Raw genomic sequence first — 23084 nt, 5'->3', positions numbered from 1 at the left:
AAGGAAAGGAAAGGAAAGGAAAGGAAAGGAAAGGAAAGGAAAGGAAAAAATTAAAATGAAAGTTGATTATATAGAAGTAGAAGAGATTTTTTCTTTTTTTCTTTCAGATCATTGAGAAGAATCCTTGATCTGTCAGTGCCAAATATAATAAAGTCTGATGCTCACCTTTGCTGACATGATATTGTACTTCTCTGGCTTTTAAAAGGACCACTAATTGTAAATAATTTTACAAATGAGTGTAACAAATTTTTAAAGGCTTCTTAATTCTGTTAAAGGAAGTGGATTGAAAATGAAATATCTCCAGTTAAGTCACTGGAGTTCTGTCCTTTATTTTAATAGATCCGAACTTCTTCTATCACAGAAGAAAAGAAATTAACTCCTATCATGTAAGAAAAGCTCTGTATGAACAATTTCTTGCAACCATCTCTCTCTCTCTCTCTTTTCCTGAAAAGTGGTTTAATTTCTGATGTTGTATATTCAGACATAAAATACTGTGCTTTATTTATTTCCTTCCCTAATTAAATAATGGCAAACGATATTTACAGTATGGTCAGGTAGACACCTGTTCACACCTAGAAAGTCACAAAGAGGAAAAGAATGAAATGATTTTTTAAGACGTGATTAAGTACAGTGTATGATTCAGAAGTTCTGCATTAACAGACTATGTCCATCCCAAAGTTCTCTATACTGTAGATACAAAAGAGTGCAAGATGTAAACTATGTGACAAAGTATAAGCAATATGATTGCTTCAGTTCATAAATGATCAGTTTAGATTTTCACACAAAATACAGAAAAAAATAAGTCTGATATAGACATACAAAGGTTGGAGGAAAAAAAATTGCTTAGTGAAATCAAGCACAAACACTAGAAAGAAAACTTAATGTATGACTCTAGCCTTTATGTAGCAGTCCAAACAATGACTGCTATTTTTAGGATCTTAAACCCCATTTATTTTCAACAAAACAGCAGATTTGAACACATTTCAACAGTCTGGATTTAAATTCTCCTTCTACAAAACGGAAATGTCAAATATTTGCAGTATTTTAGCTATATTGTTATAGGTAACTGCTTGTCTGGAGAGGGGGGGAGGAAGGAAGCAGAAAGTTCTTTTGCTCTGATTATTTTACTTAGTTTTTTATTTTCAAAGTTACTTTTATTCATTTTATTGATGTATGCATTCTTATTTCTTTTCCTTCATTTCCAACATTCCCCTCCCCCTACATTTTTACCATTCCTTTCTTATTTCTGTTTTTCCCCCTTACTTCTTTTAGAATACCTAACTATCACACCTTGGCTTATGCTACTTGATATCTGACTTTATGCAGTGTCATCATAATAATTAAGAAGAAACTATTCAAAAAGATAAAAACAAAACTTTCTGCTGAATGTTTTCCATTAATCCCGTAGTTCTTTTTGCAGCGCGTTAAAGGAAGTTTTATAAGATATAGGACAACTTTATTTTAATTCTAAATTTTTATTTCAAAGCAAGAGAGAATAAGAAAATGAAAACAACTAAACTATAAGAGAAAATGAAAGAGGAATTAAACAGGGTGCTAGTGAAACTCATTTGGAAAAAAATAAGTTTGAAGATAGAGTTATTTAACTGTCTTGAATTTGTTAAAGATTCAGTAAATGACAGAGGACAGTTTTGTGAATATTTGATGTAAGCATTTTAAGGATTTGATGGAAAATATATTCCTATATCCTGAATTTTATGAGATTTACTTAGAAGGAGACCAAGGAAAATAGTAGCAGGGAGGGAGAGATTATTGTTTGGTAAGAAATCAGCGTGGACATGTTTGCAGATTTTTTAATGGGCTTTTTCTTTCAGCATGAATAAAACGCAGGTGTACAATAATTGTAGTCTGAAGAAAATCAATAAATTTTTCAGCCTGATATTTAGATTCTTATTTGTTATAAGAATATTAATATATAAGATTTGTATGCTCTTTGTTTCTGACTTCTTCTAATACAATACACTTTTATTAGCAAGACATACAATTTCAGGACTCAAGCATTTAATTACTGAACTGTATTTGTTTGATTTTTCATAATAAGTTTCAAATTGTCTGTCTCATGTGTGCATTGAGACACATAGATAGGTTTTGCTTGATGAAGGAAATTGATAATCCATAGTTTGTTAAAATTTTTCTTAGATAAGAACTGATAATAGCAATATAATTTTTTTTACATCTTCTTGTATTAAAGTCTTTGGAAAGCAGTTGATTAAAAAGTAAGAAAAAAAATATTTCCAAATCATGCAGATATAATTATAGCTGTTTCTAGATGCTATATGTAAAGCAACTAGAAAATACTAGTGGTGCAGTGTATCTCTTTCTTAAGACTATGTAAGTGTAGAAAAAACAGGAAAGTAAAACCTGTACTTCTGTATCTCAAAGTACTATCCTAGCTGTATCGTAATCCTTTATGTGAAGAATGTACAGAATTTCCTGACTGATGGACTCTGTATATTTGCTGAAGTATCCCTGAAATGAATGTCCTGTTTTTGCTGGTACGTGTTTTCAGTAGTCACTGTAAAAAACTTTCATGACATCTGAAGTCATAAAATTATTTTTTATCCACATACCGAAGAATTTTTTTACTCATTTAATCAGCGAATGAGTAGAGTTAGTGTACATTTTTTTAAAAAAACCTTTGATTAGTCTTTCCATCAGATAAACTAGAAAATTATAATGGAATAACACTGCGTATTAACACTGAGCCATAAAAACATCTATTGAAGAAAAAAGCCAACTAGCTTTTTTCTTTCTCTTGGAATTTTTCTTTCACTTTTTTTTGTTTTGTTTTGTTTTTTAATGAAAACTCTTACGAAAGCAGTATAATTCTTTAGATTGCCTTTACATTTTTCCATTTTACAGTCATTATCTACAATGACATAATAGTAAAAAATGCATATATACAATGATAGAGTAATTTAGTTTTCTCACAATTATATCTATTATATAACATTGATTCCAGTATATAAATTTAAATGACTTATTTCTTTTCTTACTTAAATGGCAACTTTATGCTGCTACCTTGCTCTTCTATTTATTTATTTTTTCTTATGGTTTCTGCAGTTCTTATGTGCTCTTCATTGTACTTGACATATTAACTTCTGTAATTAGTGTTTGTCTTCTGACTTACTGTGTCTCTACTTTTCTGCTATAAAGCAGGTTTTTGTATTATGACCATAAGTTATATTGGTGATATGTTAGTATAAATCAAATACATAGTTATTAGAATATGAAAACCAGCATTAGTGTAATTTTTCATTACTTTTTATGGATGAGCCATATTTGTTTTCTCTCTTAAATGGTACTTTTTCCATATTAGAAAATTTGTCATATAAGTTGACATACTCTAGAAAAACTGTTACCTTAAGCTTTTTAAAAGTCATTTGTGTGCAAAGTAGCTACATCTCCTCATTAGTCTTAATTTAGAACTAACATAAGTCATAACTTATATTATATAATGAATATGATATACCTGTAATCTGTGTTAGATTTTTTTTTAATATCAGTACATGTTCTACTTCATTTTAGATAGTTCAAATAATCACTACATTACTTTAATTTTTTTTTTTTTTTTGTATTAGTTGGAACTGAAATACTTACAATTTTTATAATTTGTGATGAAAACAAAACTGGGTGAGTTCCTACTTAAATTTTGCGATAACTTTACAGTTCCAGCAGCTGTACACTGATTATATTTTTCAACCAAAAAAAGAATAGGGTGTTTTGTTTTTTTTTTTTCCTTTTCCACGTATTTTTTTTCAGTGTACTTTTAATGGAGATAAGAACCCAAAGAGAAAATTTCAAGTGCTTATTAAATTATGCATGGCTTACATCATGCACAGTATTGTTTTCTGAAAATTTTCATAGGTTTTCATCTGTACATTAAGAATAAACTAAGAATTTGCACAATTGAAATTGAAGTGTTTTACATTAAAGTAAAATCAAAATACTTGAAATGTTAATATAAATGTGAAATGCATATTTTAGGTTATAATAATATGCCTATTACAGGTTTCATTGAAGTATATCACTATGTTCATTGAAAAATCTGTAGATCTGTTGTGCATATAGACCTAATTCTGGAGTAGGTATATTGAATTAGACATGCCTGGAAGTATGATATGGAGTTTATTTGCCATATTTCAAACTAAACACTGAGAAGACCAGAGAATGTCATTAGAAATAGTAATTGCTGCAAAGAAAATATGCCATACTCAGATTTTGAAGTTCTTGAACAATGAGTGATTTACTGGTTCTGCACCACTCTGCTCTGAACTGTATTACAAATTGTCTTTTGTCCCATTAGAAAGCAGTAAATAACTCATTTCTTGGATAAAATAAATCCAGAGAATATTCTTATTGTTGTAGATTATGCAATTCTGAACCTACAACTACCTTTAATGTCAGCTTGTGTTCCCTAATATTTGGGCCCAGTGCAAAGTGGAAAAAGTGATCATGATTTTTATTTTCTAAGTAACAGAAATGTGGGAAGAATTTTTATTGTGTAAATTCAGAGGGGAAAAAAAAATTCTTGAGACAATGTAGTGTCAAACTTTTCTGTAGCATGCTCAGGCAACTGCAGATGCATTTAAATGAAAGTGGAAAGTGAGAAACAGAATAGAGTGTTTGTGAGGGGGCACACAACTTGCCTTTGTTTCCAGAGATATTGCATATTTCATGAAACACTATATAGGAACATACGTAAGTCAATCTGAAATTAATGCCTCCTATTTATTTCCGTGGAATTACAATAGATACAAAGATCACAATAACACTCTCTGATAGATCAAATTCTCACCTATGAAAAACTTTTTCATCATAATTATCAGCAGTGCATTTTCACTAGCAATGATCAAGAGCCTACATACCATTCTTGTAAAAATCTTTACCAGCAGACGTGACGTGTCACGATTACTGAAATGTATTACCTATCTGCCTCACTCTGATAATATCCACTGGTTTCCAGAAATGTTCAGCAAGCGTCAATGAATGTCAATGTGTGCAGTATTTTCCACTGAAGGAATTAAATTCCACACTTTTTCTTCACTGCACTTAAATGTCAGATGTCATATTGTCAGACTGCCCCTCAGCTGCCATCTGTTGCGTGTCAATAAAATGCAATGGATATTAGTGAGAAGGTTCAAACCCTACTACCGTACTACCAGTATCAGCCTCTGATTTTGTGAGCCAGTGTAATAAAGCTTTGCTTAGAAGTGCTTGAAATTCCAGTAACTTATATGGGAAACTATTTTAAATAAAGACTAAAACTAAATTATTCTGAACTTATTTCAGGTTTTATATAATCGTCTAGCATGTACATGAATCTATTCCATTATCTAAATCTCATGTGCAAACTTCATGCATGGATTTACTTACTTTCATAATTATTTATACTCTTCTTTCTTCAATAAACCATTTAGATCCATCTTCTATATTTGCAGAATATATTTCCAGCTTTAGAAACAATTGTGTAGTCTATATAATCTTCTCTTGTGTATCAAAGCCATTTGTGGGGAAAAAAACACAAGTGTGGTGAATGTATGCTCCAAGGTGGATACCTGAATAGTTTCCAGATTTTCAGAATTTTTTAAAATAATTTCTGAATCAATATCAAGTAGATCTGATGGTATTGTATACACTCATCAGATCACATGATGAAAATTACATTTATGACTGTCAGAGACTTTATGGTAGATGTGCACCACCAATTCTGCTCAAGCTAAATAAACACAAGTACATATATTTAATTATATTTAAATTTAAGAATTAAGACAACAAAAACAAAATAGAACTACAAGCCACAGCTATTTAAAGTAGTATTAAATAACATAATGAACTTTTTACATATAGCAAGGGAGTAATGGATATACCAGATAGCTCTTTATAGATTTGAAATAGATTTGACAGTCTTTACAGTTATGTAATTAAACTGAGATACTAAGGGTTAATTCTAATGCAGGTATAATAGACTTAATAACTTATTAATTTTGGTCTCTGAACAGCTTGATTTCTTTGATCTAGCTTTTCACTGTTATTTTGAAATTGATTCTGAAGTAGATTGAACGTCAGGGCATAAATAAAACTTTGTTTTCACATCTGTTTTAATTTGTGCTCTAGTATTCTCTAAAGCACTGGAGGATCTTATCTCTTCTTTCCATCTGCGCCAGTATGCCATCTCAGGGGTATCTTGTTTGTTTAGACTCATCTATTTGTCCTGTGTCTTGGCTGTTAAGAAATATGAGAATAGATTAGTCTGAACATGTTTAGCTGTTTGCAGCATTATCACGTGTGAATTACCTGGAGAGAAAAGAGGGTATAAAAGTTTAAACTCATCTCATGAGAAAATAGGTATCCAAGGCCAAATAAATAGAGCTCCTAAATTGTCTGTTTCTCTCTGTGATATAGCTTAGATGTGAAGCATGAATCTACCCTTTGAACCCTACAAAAAGTGAACTCCACTGTGCTTATTGTCACACGCATACTAAAATTGTTTTTAAACAGTTTACATTTTCTTCCCTGGTGTCCACACTGGTATTTGAAAAATAATACCTAGTTTTGAAAGTATTAAAAAGTAGACTTACTGTGGTTTCAGCTTTGTTGTTGTTTTTGTTTATTTGTTTGCTTTTGGAAGGGGAGCTATTTTTGTATGTATGTATATATATACTGAGCCTAACACACTCTTTAGCGACTAGGCATGTCTATATCTACTTCTTCACTCTATAATCTTAAAGTACTCTTCAATAAGCTAGCATACAAAACATAGTTAAAAGTTTCTTACAACTCTGTGAATGTAAAGAAAAATCAGAGATCTTGAGTTTCTTGCTTTCCTTGTATTTAACAGCTGTGGCAAAGTGACGCAAATAGCTTTAAAAAAGATTGAATGGTTTGGGTTGGAAAGGACCTTAAAAGCCATCTAGTTTCAGTCCCCTGTGAAGGCAGGGACACCTCTGACATGGCCTTTAACATTTCTAGGAATGAATTATCCACAACTTATCTGAGCAGACTATTCCTGTGCCTTCCCACTTTAATAATAAGGAATTTCTTCTCAATTTCCTATCTAAATCTAGCCTTTCTTAGTTAAATCCATTACCCTTTGTTTTATTGTTATATACCCTGACAAAGAGTCCCTCACTACTTTTCCTGTAGGACAGCATTAAGTACCAAGATGCTATAATGCGATCTCCCATAAGCCCTTACTTCTCCAGACTGATCAACTCTCAGCCTGTCTTTGCAGAATACCTGCTCCAGCTCTCTGATCATCCTTATGATCTACCTATGGACTCATTCCAATAGATCCATCTCCTTATTATGTTTGAGGCCCTAGAGCTGGAAGCAATACTCCAAATGGAGTCCCAGAAGGGCAGAGCAAAGGGGACAATCACATCTTATCACACTTTTTTTCATGTGGTCCATGATGTGGTTGGGTTTCTGGGCTGCAAGAATACCTTGCCAACGTTTTTCATCCAGTTCTACTTCCAAGTCCATCTCGGTGTGATTGTTCTCTATCCCTTTATCCCTCAGTCTGTATTGATGTTTGGGATTTCCATGACACAAGGTGTGGCATTTAAACTTGAAATTCACAGCTGTTTCACAGTTCCACCATAGATGTGATCTCTCTTTCTCATGTGTGTAAACTGAGGATATATTATATAGGTGCTTGAGGATGAAAAGAAGAAAAACACCATCTTCTTTCTTTGTTATGTTGATATGATGATTTATGAAAATAAAGGACACAGATTGTATTAATTGAAACCCATACCAGCAACTAAGATCACGCATTCAGACCTACTCCCATTTTACTTAGGTGTTGCAAGAATACCTAAGTTTCTGTCTTCTGATCAATTCCGAATTATTTTATGTTGATGCTCTGAGTAAGCCTAAAGTAACTTACAGCTCTACATCTAGATTAACATTTATGTACATACAGCATCCAAGAAATCTCACACAATGATGTGAGAGCATTGCTTTTATTTCAGTACATTTGTGCTGAAATACTGTATGAACATACATTTGTTGTGTCCATGACTTCTTCTAACTACATCATTGTTATATGAGCTTCAATTATTTGAAATAAAATTTTTCATAGTATTTTGTGGCAATAGATACATTGCACTCCTGCACATAATGTACTTCCCAGAATCAATGGCAAATGTTTCTACATTATTATGATGATGATCATTTTATGTATTGAGATAGAAGCCTTAAAAAAAAAAATAAATTAAAAGCCATAAATAAAAAGTATGTAGGTACTTAGAAGAAAGTACAGTCTCTTCTATCAGAAGTGTAAGAGTACCTCTTCTAATTTCTCAGTTGTCCCATAAATTGTCTTCATAGCATGTTTTCCTGACTTTTCTTATGCTCTTGTGCATGGTAATGATTACAAATCACTAAGGCCATGTGTTTTGCCTTGATTAACTGCCTTTATCAAAAAGACAGTCCAAAATAAAGGCTTTTGTTGTTCATATAGTTTAACAGTGGGATTGGAGGTAAGGTGAGATAAAACTTCCTTCCACAAAACTTTGCAAATAAGGATTTTCATGCAAGGAAAAGTCAGCTGCAGAATCAACAGTAGAACAGCATACTGTATTTAGTTAAAACAGTAACTTTGCCCAGTATGCTTAATTTAACAGTGCGATGTTTCTTCTCTGAGTAGAAGATTTCAGTTTTCTATGGCAGAAAGATCATAATACAGATAATAAAATCTATATGTTTCCTGAATAAACATGATTCTTCCATCATGAAGCTTCAGTCATAGAGAGGGTAGATTTTTAAAAGTAGTGGAACCATTTCAACATGGAGAGTTAATCTGAGTATCTATAAATCTTGACAATATATTCCAACATGCTGATTTTAGAATGACTTTTGTGGACTGTAACGATGACTTCCTTAGTTATTTCCTCAACTTTGTCTTTTTACCAAATTTAATACTAATTTTTAATGTATATTTTGAAATGTGTAAAAAAAGCCAAAATACATTGACAGAAATACGTTGTTATTTATACTGCTACTAACATTTTTCAGAATATAGGCAGAACATAATATATGTCCTGTATTGCTTGGACAGTAATGAAATTCAAACTTAAGGGCAGATTTTGGATTCCAGTGTGTATTCAATAAGATGTTGTGGATGACACTTTTTTTTTTTCTTTTTTTTTTTTTTCATGTTAAATTATGTATTACTGGAAAGCATAATTGAACTAAAATGTGCCTCCATGAAAAAAAAACCAATTCCTTAGGCATGATAGTATTCTGTAATTTTATTTATTTTATTTTTTAATTTATTTTTTTGATACAAGGGGATAATCACTAGTCTTTATTAATGCAGTGAAAATACTAGTTAAAATTCAACAGTTTATTAAGAGCATTATCTATTATTGTTTTTATTTTCCAGGTTCCATAAATCTGTGATAGTGTTTTATACTATTTATGGTTCATGGAAGTAAACACTTTGGCCATCATTTTACTCTCAGTTATGCAGGAGAGAAAAATAGTTACAAATCTTACTTCCTTCATTTGTCTGATGAAAAATTTGGTCTCAGTACTCATTCTAGTACATTGCTTCCCACTGCAGGGACAAAATACGAACTTGCTAGGTAGATGGTACTCTATATATAGTTCCATTATACATTTTGTCAAATGAAATGAAATATTTTAGACTCTATTTCCTGATACATGTTTTTTTGTTTGTTTTTTTCTTTTTTTTTTTGTTTGTTTTGTTTTTGTTTTTTAATTAGTGAAAAAGGCCATAGATTTTAAATCTAGAGGATTTAAATTGTTTCCAGGGAAAGACAACAGCAACAAGTTTTCTATCTGTGAGTGTACTCCTTTTTTTGTTACTTTTTTCAAGTGCAAGAGTGAAGTTTGTGCTGTGTTGTTTGTGTGTTTATGAAATTGTTTATGTATTTATATGTATATAACTAACTTAAATCTGTTTCTCAGTCTGCATGGTGAATTTTTAAATATGGTTCTACTCTAAAGGCAGACCTTCTATAAATCTGGCATTGTAGAATGACTTTTTTCTTTACCAATGTCACATTAAAATTGAAATATTTACAAATAAATCAATATTCAGCCTCCCAGGTGTCAACTGAAACCCAGGAAGGGAAGATCATGTTATTTAATAAAAAATTTGTATGAGTAGAAAAATGCTATAAGTACTGAAATCTATCTTTATTTACAAACATGCACTTGTGTATTTTTTTCAAGTGATGCATATGAGTTCCCTTCCTGAAATCACATCTTCTTCATTAACTTTGACATTTTGAACAGATTAACTAACTGAAAGTTTCAAAATTCAGGATATCCTTTGTGCCTTCAGCATTAATTAGAGAAAAGTAGAACCTGAAAGTTTTCATCATCGTACAGGACTGAGTTCTAATTAACACATGAGGAGGAGTCAGAAAACCTTTTAACATAAATTAAGCAGTGATTTTATATACAAATATATTAAGGAAAATATATTTTTCAGAGAAAAAGGTGCCATTTTTATAGAGATCTTTTTTGGTCTAGAACCACTTTTTAAATACTTACTATTGATTAATTTGAACATGCTTAGCATATATCTGTTTATACTACATTGTTATTCTTCACAGGAGTGGAAGGACTTACTCTTCAGGTTCTTAGGTTAGAAATGTTTGTACTACTTTTTTTTAAAGTTGTCACAGGTGGATTCAGTGTTCAGGAGTTAGCAGGGCATATTGGAATTTTTTTTTAATGTATTTCTCAGTTTTAAACTGTCAATATGATAAACACATTGTTTTATTAAAAAGGTGTCTTCAAGCAGCAAGACCCTTTAACTTTTGCTAAATAAGAGAAATAAAGTAAAATATACTGCTGTTTAGTTTTTATTATGTAGCGTATTGCCACATTCAACTTTTCTGTAACCTTCATCATCTAAATAGTTCTCAAAATAATTTTGTTTTATTTGAAAATAATGTCCCAGTATCTCTGAAAATAAGTGTTCTTTTTATATAAATTGAGTGACTGCAAAGTACAGTGAATATGCAAAAATATATAACTGCAAAATAAACACAGTAGTGTTTATTCCTAAGTAAGGTACATCACTGAGGTCTCTGCCTGACAATTCATCTCTGCTTTCATAGTTATGAATTAGAAAAGTAGTACAATGGTTGATAAAACAGATTGTCGTTCTATACAATTGTTTCATGCAAATCATTGAATATTTTATTATATAAACATTAATAAGGATATTCATTTATGGTAAAGTATCAGACACTCATGATATTTAAAGTCATCCTTATAAAATTAGTCTTGAAAGATATCCATATTATTTAAAAATAATCTTTATATCATTTAAGATATTATTATAATTTATGTAATGCTGAAAATGTCTCTATCTTGATTTATTTATCTTGATTTATATAGGAGTAAATTACCTATACGAATCACTAATAAGACAAAAACATTATTGTTTTGTATTTTTAGTGAGTTTTATTCTGGTCATAAAAGAGGTAACTCAGATTTTGAAATGTAATTAAGTACATGGTTAGATAGTCACTGTGGTAGGATGTGAAATTTAAGAGAAAGTATTTAAGGTATTTAGCTACAGAGTTAGATAAAATTTCCAATGTGACCTCAGCTGAATCTCTGCATTACAGTAACATGTAGGGTTTTTTTTAAACATGAAGGATGACTGTCATTCAGATGTTAATAGAAATAAAATACAGTTAAATTAATACCTACCATTATGCCTTGTATTATCACAGTGTTTAGAAATTATCATCTCATATGGGTCTTTCCCCATTATACTTTTTTTGGAATGTGACAAGTAACTAATATAATGTCATCCTCCTTATTGAGAAATTATTTTACAAAGATAGGCCCCAATCCTGCAAACATTTATGCACATGCATTGTTGAAATGCCTTAACTTATCAGGTTTACTCTGTAAGAACAGAAGCATGGCATCAACAAAGTTGTTTTGCATGTAGTAAAGCTAGAATGGTAATAGTTGATACAGTGGTATACTCTGAATAAAAGTAGGCATCAATTTCATTTTGCAAGAGCTGAGATGAAACAACTAAGTAAGTATAAGTCATACAGGGATGCATTTCTATCTAGATTAAGACTTAGACGTTTTTTATTCTCAGTTTGATGATCAGATCATGAACGAATGCTTTCCTACCTTTAACTCATGACAGGAAACCCCTTTACTACCTACTATCAAAGGGAATGTAATTGCATGCAAATATTAGATGGATAGATAGATAGATACCTGGAGAACTGTGTGAAAGATAAATTTCACAAGACTGAAAAATAAAGATTATCTGCAAGCATTAACTTGAATATACAAATACTGAGTGTTTGTACATATATTTTTGGAAAAGGAATTAATAGAAAATAGAATGGATTTATTTGGACTTAAATGTTTTACTTACTTGGGACCAAAGCTGGAGGATAAATCAATTTTATGACACATACACAAATTTCAGTTCTGAAGTATTGCTGTCATATATAGAATCAAAGAATAATAGAATGGTTTGGGTTGGAAGAAACCTTTAAGATCATTTAGTTCCAACCTTCCTGTTATAGGCAGGGACACCTCCCGCTAGACCGGGTTTCTTAAAGCCCTGTTCAGTCTGAACTTGAATGCCTCCAGAGTGGGGATTCAAAATCTCTCTTGGAAACCTGTTTCAGCATCTCACCACCAACACGTTGAAGACTTTCTTCCTAATATCTATTCTAAATCTACTCTCTTCCAGTTTAAAAATTTTCCCTCATCCTGTCGCTATGTGCTGTCTCTCCCCAGCTTTCCTGTAGGCCCCCTTTAAGTACTTGGAAGGCTACTGTAAGTTCCCCAAGGAACTTCTCTAGGCTGAAGAGCTCCAGCTCAGCCTTCCTTGTACAACAGGTGGTCCAGCCTTCTGATTATCTCTGTGACCCTTCTCTGAACCTGCTCCAACAGCTCCATGTCCTTCTTATTTCGGGGTGCCCAGAACTGGACGCAGAACATGAGAACAGAGCAGAGGAGCAAAACCACCTCCCTCCACCTGCTGATCATGCTTCTCTTGAAGCAACACAGGATGCAGTTGGCCTTCTGGGATGCAAGAACACATTGCATGCTCATGTTGAGTCTTTCATCATCTGACACACTCAAATCCTTGTTGCTCTCAAGCCGTTCTCTGCACAACCTGCATTTGTACTTAGGATTGCCCCTACCCATGTGCAGGACTTCCACTTGGCCTTGTTGAACTTCATGAGGTTGGCATGGGCCCATCTCTCAAGCCTGTCCAGGTCCATCTGGATGGCATCCCCTCCCTCTAGCATGTCAATTGCACTATTCACCTTGGTGTCACCTGCAAACTTGCTGAGGGTGCACTCAATCCCACTGTTCACGTCACCTACAGAAATGTTAAATAGCACTTGTCCTAGTAGCAATCCCTAAGTGCAGCCAGTTCCTTATCCAGTGAGTGATCTATCCATCAAATTCATCTTTCTCCAATTTGGTGACTAGGATGTCATGCAGGACAGTGTCAAAAGCTTTGCACAAGTCCAGATGGTACATGTCAGTTTGTCTTTATCCACTGATGCTATAAGTCCATCATAAAAGGACACCAACTTTGTCAGGCAGGATTTGCTCTTGGTGAAGCTGTGTTGGTTATGTCCAATCACCTCATGATTTTGCTAGGCATAGAAGTGAGACTGACTTGCCTGTAGTTCCCTGGATCTTCTTTTTTTCTCTTCTTGGAAATGGAGGCTATGTTTCTTTTTTTCCAGTGAGTGGGAACTTCACCAGACTGCCATGACTTTCCATATATGATGTATAGCAGCCTGGTAACTTATTCCGCCAGTTTCCTCAGAACCTGTGTATGGATCTTATCCCACAGACTTGTGGACCTTCAGGTTCTTTAGATGATCTTGAACCTGATCTTCTCCCAGTTCTTACATTTGCTTTCTGCAACTTGGATGGCATGGTTAGAGCCCTTGCTTTTCTTTAACATAACACTTTAGTTTATCATTTATAATTACAAATCAGTTTCAAAGTGTATTTTTAAGAAAGAAACTTTATACAAAAGATGTCAAAGACCACCATGATTTTTCAAGTTACCATTTTTTGCATAAATTGCAGAATATAATAGATCTTTTGCTATTGCTCTTTGCAGCAATAGAGAGAGAGAGAGAGAGAGAGTTGGATTTTATAGCAAAAAAACAAACCAAACCAAACAAACCCCACAAGAATATTCACTATTACCTGTGAAGGGCAAATGTAGCATACAAAAGTAAAATGATTACTTGAAATATTAAAACACGAAAAATGATATAATGATATTTTATGTTTATTTTGTTCACTGTAAAGAATTTGTGTGATACGATGCTGTCAAAAAAATGACATTTTAAAAAACTTCCTTGGTATTATTGTCCAGCATCATGAATGAATTTACAGCTATATATTTTATATACATTTAGTGTCAGGGAATTTAACTGACAGTCACAAAACTAAGAAGGCATCTTTTTCCCTATTGATTGTCAAGCATAATTCATTTACCTTCCTGAATTGTGGAAAATGGCTGAGTGAATCATTTCTACCTAAGGTTTTAAGGTTTTCTTCATTTATAGTGACCACTTAGGATGATTCTGAATTTCTCAGGTCTTGATATAGGCTTTGGATCTGTAAATATATCCAGGTATTTCAAAGACAGTTCACTGCTTGTCTATCAATTTCTTCCTAACTGTCTTTGTGGAATGCAGTTTATGGCATTGTAATTGTCAGAAATATGTTTATTCCAAGAGTGGTAGTAACTTGGTTTTCTGTAGAGAATATCCTTTTATCGCACCTAAAATACTGAGGGAGGAAACCCTCTAAGATGGATGTTCTCTGAGGAAGTGCCCTTCTAATCCAAAATGCCCTGAGTGTAGCTATGAAGGGGTTGCATTTCTTTGCTATTAGAACCAGTTTGATAAATCTGTTGGGGCAGTGGTCTGGTTCCAGTCCTGGCAAGGACTGAGTTTGGCAGTTTTTCTCACTAGAGAAGAGTAGTAACTTGACATATTTTCCAACCCACTGCAACATTTTCATTTGTTCTTTGCCTTCCTCAGAGGTAACAAAGCAATTAAGGGAACAAGTTTAAAAAAAAAAAAAAAAAGGGAAATAAGCCAAAGGCTAAGTTGCTGCTTACAAAGTTCTGGAAAAACATACTGACTGAAAGATTCACAGAAACTTTATCTCTGAAGATTGATTTTATTTTATTATAAGATAGAAGTATGCCAGTCAAACTGGCATTTTGAGTTTATCCTCAGACCACTATGTATTGGGGATATAGGACAATTCTCTCAACATGAACGTTTTATTACAATTCAAAGAGAAAAAGTCAAATGTTAGCAGAGATGAAATGTATTAGATTATGTTCAGAATAAAATATTGCAACCTTGATGAATGCTCCTTGAAATGTAAATTTTTGTAAAAAAATAACCATAAATATTTCCATATAGGTTTAGTAATAATGCAAGCAAACAAATTAGCAGAAGAGTACAAATAATAGAAGGGTTACAGTTTTTTTCTTACTATGCAGAAACACTTGTATTATTTATTATAAAGAGAGGTATTATGTATTGAAACTAGAAATTATGTGGATGATCGTATTCTATAGAAAATATGTTTCAAATGACCAAAACCATAGGTAATACGCTTTTACATGTTTGTTAATTGCTTAAAACTCTATTTCCTAAAACCAGTATTATTTTGTTTGTTTGTTTGTTTGTTTGTTTTGTTTTGTTTTGCAGTAAACGAGGGAGGTATTAAACAGGCATCCAATCTGTGTCCAGATCCTGGAGAACCAGAAAATGGAAAACGGATAGGCTCAGACTTTAGGTAAAATATAAAACCTATCTATCTTTGTATAATTTCTCTATTACTGAACTTGCTGAAAATCACTTGAAAAATGTATCTGCTCAAAACTTATCACTGCTCTTAGTAAAAACTGAAATACAACTCTATAAAATTACATATGGCAATATAAACTTTGGTTTATATGCAGAGATGAAATATGTTCTGTACTTGTACACGTCTGTGTATCAGAGAATGTACATCTCTGATCTGTAAAAAAAAACAAAACACAATGAAGACTCACAAATGGTGTTTCAGATATTATTTTAGAAATATTCTTTATAATCTAATGGAGAATACTGTTTTTTTACAGCATATTTTGATTTGATATATATAGGTCTATTTTCGTAGTAGTCCTCATGTTATTTCAACACTCCTTATGCAGACTAACTTTAAAAAAAAAAATTGATGCATACCAAAACAGTTGTGAATACTACTATATAAAAAATGACAAAGGGAAGTTAAAAAAAAAAAGGGAATTGTGCCATGAAACTGTATTTTGTTTCTAGCAAATTATTTAAATTTCATTCTTTGCTGGCTTTATAAAACATTTCTAAAATGATTCCAAAGTATCAAAGAGTCATATCTTGCCAGTGATATTCATCCAATATTCATTATTCATTCAAAATACATTCTATGGTTTTTTTCTCAGTGAATGTATATGACTCCTACTGTCAGTAACAGTAGTGAATTTATGAGTAAATAGACACAAAAAAATGTGTCTGGATTTCCTTTAATCTTTACTAGAGTTTTTTGGTTGTCTGCTATTTGATTTGGTTTTGTTTTGATTTGATTGTGGAATATTAATTTTATCAGATAATAAAATGAATTAAAGATGTGTGTTATATATTTGATACATATCCAAATTTTGGACTGTACTGAGAGAATGAATCTTATGCTATGTTCTTGCTTTATGCTATATGCTAATTCAACATTTTCATCATTTTTACAAATCCTATCAAAACACCTAAGTGAGGAAAGAGGAAAGGAAATAGGCAGGAAGAAAATTTATAATTTTTAAATTAATTGCTATCATTACATATAGTTATGTTCTGTATTATACAGCACACTTCATAACAACTGAAGATAGTAAGTCTTAAAGTAGTATGGGAAAAATGCAAAAGTTTGACAAAATCATATTATTTCATTCTTTCACGTAACTTCTTGTACATTTTTTTTTTTTTTGTTTATTTTGTTGTGACTTTTCTCCCTGCAATCAATCTGAATATAAGATTGACAGTGACATCCTAAGTAAATGTGTTAGCTGGCAGTTAGTTATTATCATCTCTTAGTTAGTTATTATGGTCTCTTTTTCCCTGCTTCTGAGGGAAAAAAAAAAAAAGCATTGTAAGTAATTTTACCTGGAATGTCATTTCTGACATTACCTGAAAAAAAATGAATTCTCAATATTTTTAGAGAAATAAAAATAAATGAATTGTATTTCTTAATTGTTATGCTTTCTAGAATCATTACTTAGATCAATACTTCATATTTTGACACCACAGATACATTTTGATAAGACTTAAACATTGAATCTGGAAGTCCTTTCTAGTTTTGTGAATGCAAAAGACTTACCTGCATGGTTACTCTAATTAAACTTCTGTGAGGACAGCACTTGGAAGGAAAGATGATGACAAAATGATAATCTCTATTCTAAAGGTGTAGACGAAATACTAAGTCATGGCTTGAAACAGTGATTGAGCAACTGATAGGAAGGCTAGGCCAACTTAGGGGAGCTCAGATGCAAGGAGAAAGCATTGAAATTATGTGTAAATAAAATACTATGTATATAACATGCAATATATATTAAAATAACAAAACATTTTCTGAAGGATTATTTTTTCTGATATCAAATTATATAAATCAGTGATTCTTTTTTTCTTTTTTGAAACTGTCCCCACAGTATCGGTGAAGGAAGGTAGGCTTTTCTATGAACTTCAGTGAATGTGCTACTTAATGCTTACATGTATAACAGAAGGATAAATCCCATCTCACCATAATAGAAAACAAGAAGAACAACAAAACCCTAGGGTATTTCAGATGCATATACAAGAGATAAATTAGCTTATACATGCAATGTACACTGGAAGTTAAAAAAAAAGTAGAATTGTAAACTGAATTTGATCCATTTCGTGACATTAAAATAGTTTAAAAAAAAGTGCTGTTTTCAAAATGAAATAATTGGAAGATATAATAATTGTGGTCTTTTAGTACTGGGGGGAAGGAATATTTACTGACAGAGAAGATATTTCTTTCCTTAAACCAAAGATCATACAAAAAATTATTGGTATAATTAATCCCTAATTTGATCACTTTATGACATTACTATGAATCCAATCTTTTTAGAAAGAAGTTAGAAAATATTTTAAAAAATCAAACTAATACTGAATTGTTTATCTTTCTGTTTAATGGAGATTCCAGGAACAGTCAAAAATACTGTTAACTTTGAAGGCAGAATTTATGGTTCTTTCTAACAAGTTAGATTGCAGAGCAATAATAGCTTCTGAAAGCATAAGCTCCTCAATGTCTTCACTGTCATCTCAATTTTACATTTCATATGTCCTGAAACTAAATCTTTTTCTCTGGAAATTTGAATTTCTGTAGTTCAATTTCTTCAAATATAAGAACTATCTGGTTAGACTAGTCTTCTGAGAACAAATACAATCTAGCTAAGCATCTCCTTAATAATCTGTCTCCTCTGGCTGCAGTTGTCAGAAACAGCCCAGAATATATGTTATTACCTGTATGACTGTTACCTGTTATTTAGTAAAAGAAACATTTTTCCCATTGTCAGTACTAATATGGAAGATATAAAAAAAGTTTTAATATGATAAATAGTTTTCTCTTGGTCTTGGTGGTTGTGTTGTTATTTTGTTTATTTGTTTTTTTTTTTTTTTTGTTTTTTTTTTTAATTATTAGGCTTTGGAAGCCTTTTGTCTTTGTTTGAAGTGGAATAAACATAGCCAAACTGAATTGCAGTTGGGCAGTATATTATTATAAAACAAATATATTTCTTTTACAATATCTTAAGGTTCTGTCTTCATTAAATTAATGACTGAACCTATCCGTAATCTTCCATGTCTTTTATGTAGTTCAATTAAGTGTTCAGAAATGAGATTCAGATCAAATTTGAATCCTGACAGAGCAGAAAACTGTTAAGACAGCCACCAAGACGCTAATGTGATATTAAAAATACAGATTCTATTTAGGCAGAGAAGTATGCAAAGTTTATACTCAAGGCAGTTCTTGTTGGGGTCCACTTAGTTTCTTTAGTGTTTTATGTCAAAAGATTAATACAAACAAAAAATTAATCTGTGAGTATGAGGGAACACACAAGTTTCTGCTGAAATGCAGCCTACACGTTCTATTGAGTAAGATCTGACTGTGCAGAGACATTTGATCATCATTATAACGTACTTACCAGCACATCCCCACAGTTATGTATGTCAGATGATAAACCCAAACAAACAAATTTAATCTCATATTAATTAGGTTATAGACATTTTTGTTTAAATGCCACTGGATGCCGTGGCGTATTTCTTTGAGTATCTAAGTGTTTTTAAGAGTTTTCGCTAAATGATTTAACTGCTGTCATTTAAGACATGTGAAGCAGAGTGAAAACTAGCTATCAGTATCTTAGTCTAACATTCTAAGCAACTAATTATGATACTGATTACCTGAATTACAATATAAACAACACTAATTTCTGCTTTTATTGAATGCTGTAAGTTACATTACAGTTCTTTTCTTTGGAAGAATGACTTTGAAGTGTAGCCACATTAACAATCAGTTTTACTCTTAATTTTCTGTAAAGCTTCTCTGAATCGCATGCTCTTCTCAGCATATATTCAAGGTGAATATCTAGACCTTGAAACTACAAACATCCTGAAGTTTTAACAAAACTCAGAGCATTCAGTGAGATGCAAGGCTAGCTTAAAATGGAATAGCATGTTTCATTTGCTAGCGGCCAGCTGTTTCCTGTGTCAAGCAGCTGCTTCTGATAGATGTAAACTTTGTGGGAAAAGCTGAAAACCGAAGAACTGCTGTAATAGAATTCTGAATGGTCCCCAGGGTTTTGGGAGGCATCGGCTTCATCTGCAGTTGAAATTTAGTCTTCACCTTGGTTTTTTCAGCACATACTAAGGAGTAACTGCTATCTGTTTACCAGAAGTTTAAAATATTTAGATTCTGTGATATTATATCTTGGAATCCTAACATCTTGTTGTCATATTTCCAAATACTGTATCAGCTGATCTACAGTAAATATTTATATACATACTTTTGACCTTGGACATGTGCTGCAGCTTAGCTGAGCTTTCTTACTGTGATTCAAACAGACTGTTAGATTATATCTGTAGATGATAATTACTGATCAGTGATGTGTAGAAAGTTATTAGTTCAAGAAAATTTGATTCACTGTGTGGCTGTGAAATCTTGTGTATAGCCTCAGTTTCCTTTACATCAGATGGAGAAAATTATATGTTCACTGTAATATTGATTATTCATGTATGTTATTATTAAAATGTATCATAATATCCGTTTTTTTATTTCAACAAACTTCAAGAGATGATGTTTAGCTGTTTCTGGGATGTTTTTTTTTTTTTTTTCTTTGGGCAAAAAGGCGCTTGAGGTTTGGAAAGTGTAGGGTAATATGACAGAAAATCACGTAAAACATGTAGATTACCTTTTTGTATACTGAAATGTACACATGAATTTTCTATTGATTCCACAGAATTGGAATAGAACTACAATATAGGAATTCAGAACTATTACATTCAGTACAAAAGCTCAAACTACATACTATCCTTTTAATTAATCTATCCAAAATATCCAGTACAAAATTTACATGTAAGATTCAATGTAACATACATGTAAATTCAAAACCATGAATCATTTCCTGCTACAGCTTGAAGTTTGATTCCTTGCATAATTGATTCATTTTCAATAATAATTTAAATTACTTCATTAGAGATTTTCTTTACTGAATTTATATTGTGTTCTCCATAGAGGATTTCCAACTTTGGTGAAGAAGGAGGAGACTTCATAAAATAGATGTGAGATTGAAGTATTTTCTTAAATTCATATAGATTTTTTATTTATTTATTTATTTATTTATTTATAATTCTAATGAGAAATATATCTTTTTTTTACTGTCAATTATTTTTGTCCTCTTACAAATATAAACTTTCAGATAAAGTTGTTGAGAGACACAGGTCAAGCACTCTTTTTTTTTTTTTCTTTTAATCTAAGAACAGTATCTTGTATATGTGAGAGGTTTAATACAGTTACAAACTAATAAACATCTTGAGTTAATGAGATAATCTTTTTTGGGTCCTTAAAAGCTCATCTACTCCAACCTCCTTTCTAACGTCAAGACTAAACCAGCTCAGCTGTGGCTTTTTTAGCCAGTCCTGAGAACTTCCAGCAATGGGTAGTCTGTACATTTTTTGCATGCCTTCCTTGTATGAAGCTATGAAGATTCTTGAAATGTAAAACTTGAATCTTCTAAACCTACCATTATGTATTTTCTGCCACAATAGGATAAGTTTGGATTATTCATCTTTGTAAATATTCTTCAGGTAATTATGGCCTTTTATTATCTGCTAATTAGCTTCCTCTTTGTCATACTAAAGACTAGTTCCCTCAACCTTTCACTGCAGGTGAAAGGCCTACGACCATCTTCTCCTTGTAGAGAAATAAATCTGAAGAGTGTAGTTGTAAAGTTACCTGTATGTCATTTTGCCTTAGTGCTAATAAGTACCTTCTAGTATCTGGATGTCCTTTTCGAATGTGAGTTGTATGTACCTCATCTACTGCATCTTTGGAGGGAAGTGACACTTGATTCTCCCGCAGTGCAAAATTCAATTATCAAATTCTTTTTAGAAGAAGATAGATTTTGAACTGAATATTGCACTCAAGGAATGAAAGGTTTTGGACAAAAATATCATTACAAGAAACAAGAATAATTTCTTCTATTAGACAACTTCTAATGATTGAATGATTTCTTCCATTTTTTGAAAGAATGCATGGGTAGATAATGTAAGAAAAACATTCATAAATGCTAACATTTCCTAGGCTTTTCTAGGCTTCCTGAGATATTCAATTACTTGGAGTTCGCTTGACAATCTCACATCAGTCCATGTGCCTTTATGGATGCCACTCTTATCCTGTTGCAAGACCAGAATGATTATACATTGAGTGTAAATTTCTTGCAGAGTTTCTTTCTTGTCCTTCTCTTGACTTTTCAGACAGGAAGCATTCATTTTATTTTTTATTTTTTTTATTTTTTTGAGACAGTTTGTCGTAGGAACTTGTCTCTGATTCTTTTATTTTCTTCCTTAGTCCATTATTTTATCATCTTCCCATCTAACAGCCCTTATTAGATCTCACTGATGTGGCACATGCATCATCAGCTTTCTAAATTTTCCTATTTAAAAGAGTTTATAACTCCAGCATGTTTACATTCATGTATTATCAAATATCCGCTTCATATAAAAACTGATTTGGACAAGTGAAGTGGACTGGATAATCTAAATGTTATTCATATTTTTGCAGTAAGAAGAAGCATCATTACAATTTCCACTCTCTGAAATAATAGGCTTGTACTGATGCTTACAGTTTTGATATCTTCAGTAAATGGAAATGAATTTGTGTTTACAAAACAGATTGAACTCCTCAGTGTTTTCTTTTGAAATCAGTCCATGATTATTTAAAGTTAATATATTTCACGTTATTGTTTTTAGATGTTATTTTATTTTCAAAAGGAAAGAATGAAAGATTGTCTGATTGCTTCATCTTTGCTTTCCACAGCAGACATCTTCTGGTGAAAAATCCGAACTTGAGAAATTTATTCTTATTTTCCCAAATTCTACTTTACAAGACTTCTTAACTCTATACTTACTGGAGTAGCTGAATATAGATTTTAAAGATAATATAATCTTTCCATTTTATAATTATGAAATTTCTTCCATCTCTTTGATTTGTCTTATGTCTTTTTAGTCATTAGTATCATATAGAATCTTCTCAGTTGTACCTTGCAAGGGACATTACATGACATTTTCCTCACTGCAACTCTTTGTTGTCCCCTTCTTTTACAAACAATTTCATGTATTTTACTATTCTGATTCTTATATAAAGAACTTTATATGAATAGTTTGTAGAGCTGGTATCTTCTATAAATCCTCTTTTTTTGAGGTGTTTCTTTAGGTGACTAAAAAATCATT

The 23084-nt window shown here is 31.9% G+C and overlaps 1 protein-coding gene across 3 annotated transcripts in view; it reads left to right on the top strand.

Annotated features, from left to right (window-relative positions):
* CSMD3 (CUB and Sushi multiple domains 3) overlaps positions 1–23084 on the top strand; it is a 539260-nt gene that overhangs the window by 228519 nt on the left and 287657 nt on the right. For 2 of the 3 annotated variants that reach the window (XM_042869064.1, XM_042869063.1), the window contains 2 exons: positions 9753–9830; positions 15759–15846. In XM_042869064.1, coding sequence (XP_042724998.1) covers positions 9753–9830; positions 15759–15846 — 166 coding nt within the window. The remainder of the gene's footprint in view (positions 1–9752; positions 9831–15758; positions 15847–23084) is intronic. The other variant, XM_042869066.1, reaches the window with a different exon arrangement.

Source organism: Lagopus leucura, unplaced genomic scaffold, assembly GCF_019238085.1.
Source record: "Lagopus leucura isolate 7727_CA_CO unplaced genomic scaffold, USGS_WTPT01 Super-Scaffold_100002, whole genome shotgun sequence".
NCBI lineage: Eukaryota > Metazoa > Chordata > Aves > Galliformes > Phasianidae > Lagopus > Lagopus leucura.
The sequence above is the reverse complement of the archived record's forward strand: the minus strand, read 5'-3'. Positions and strand labels throughout refer to the sequence as shown.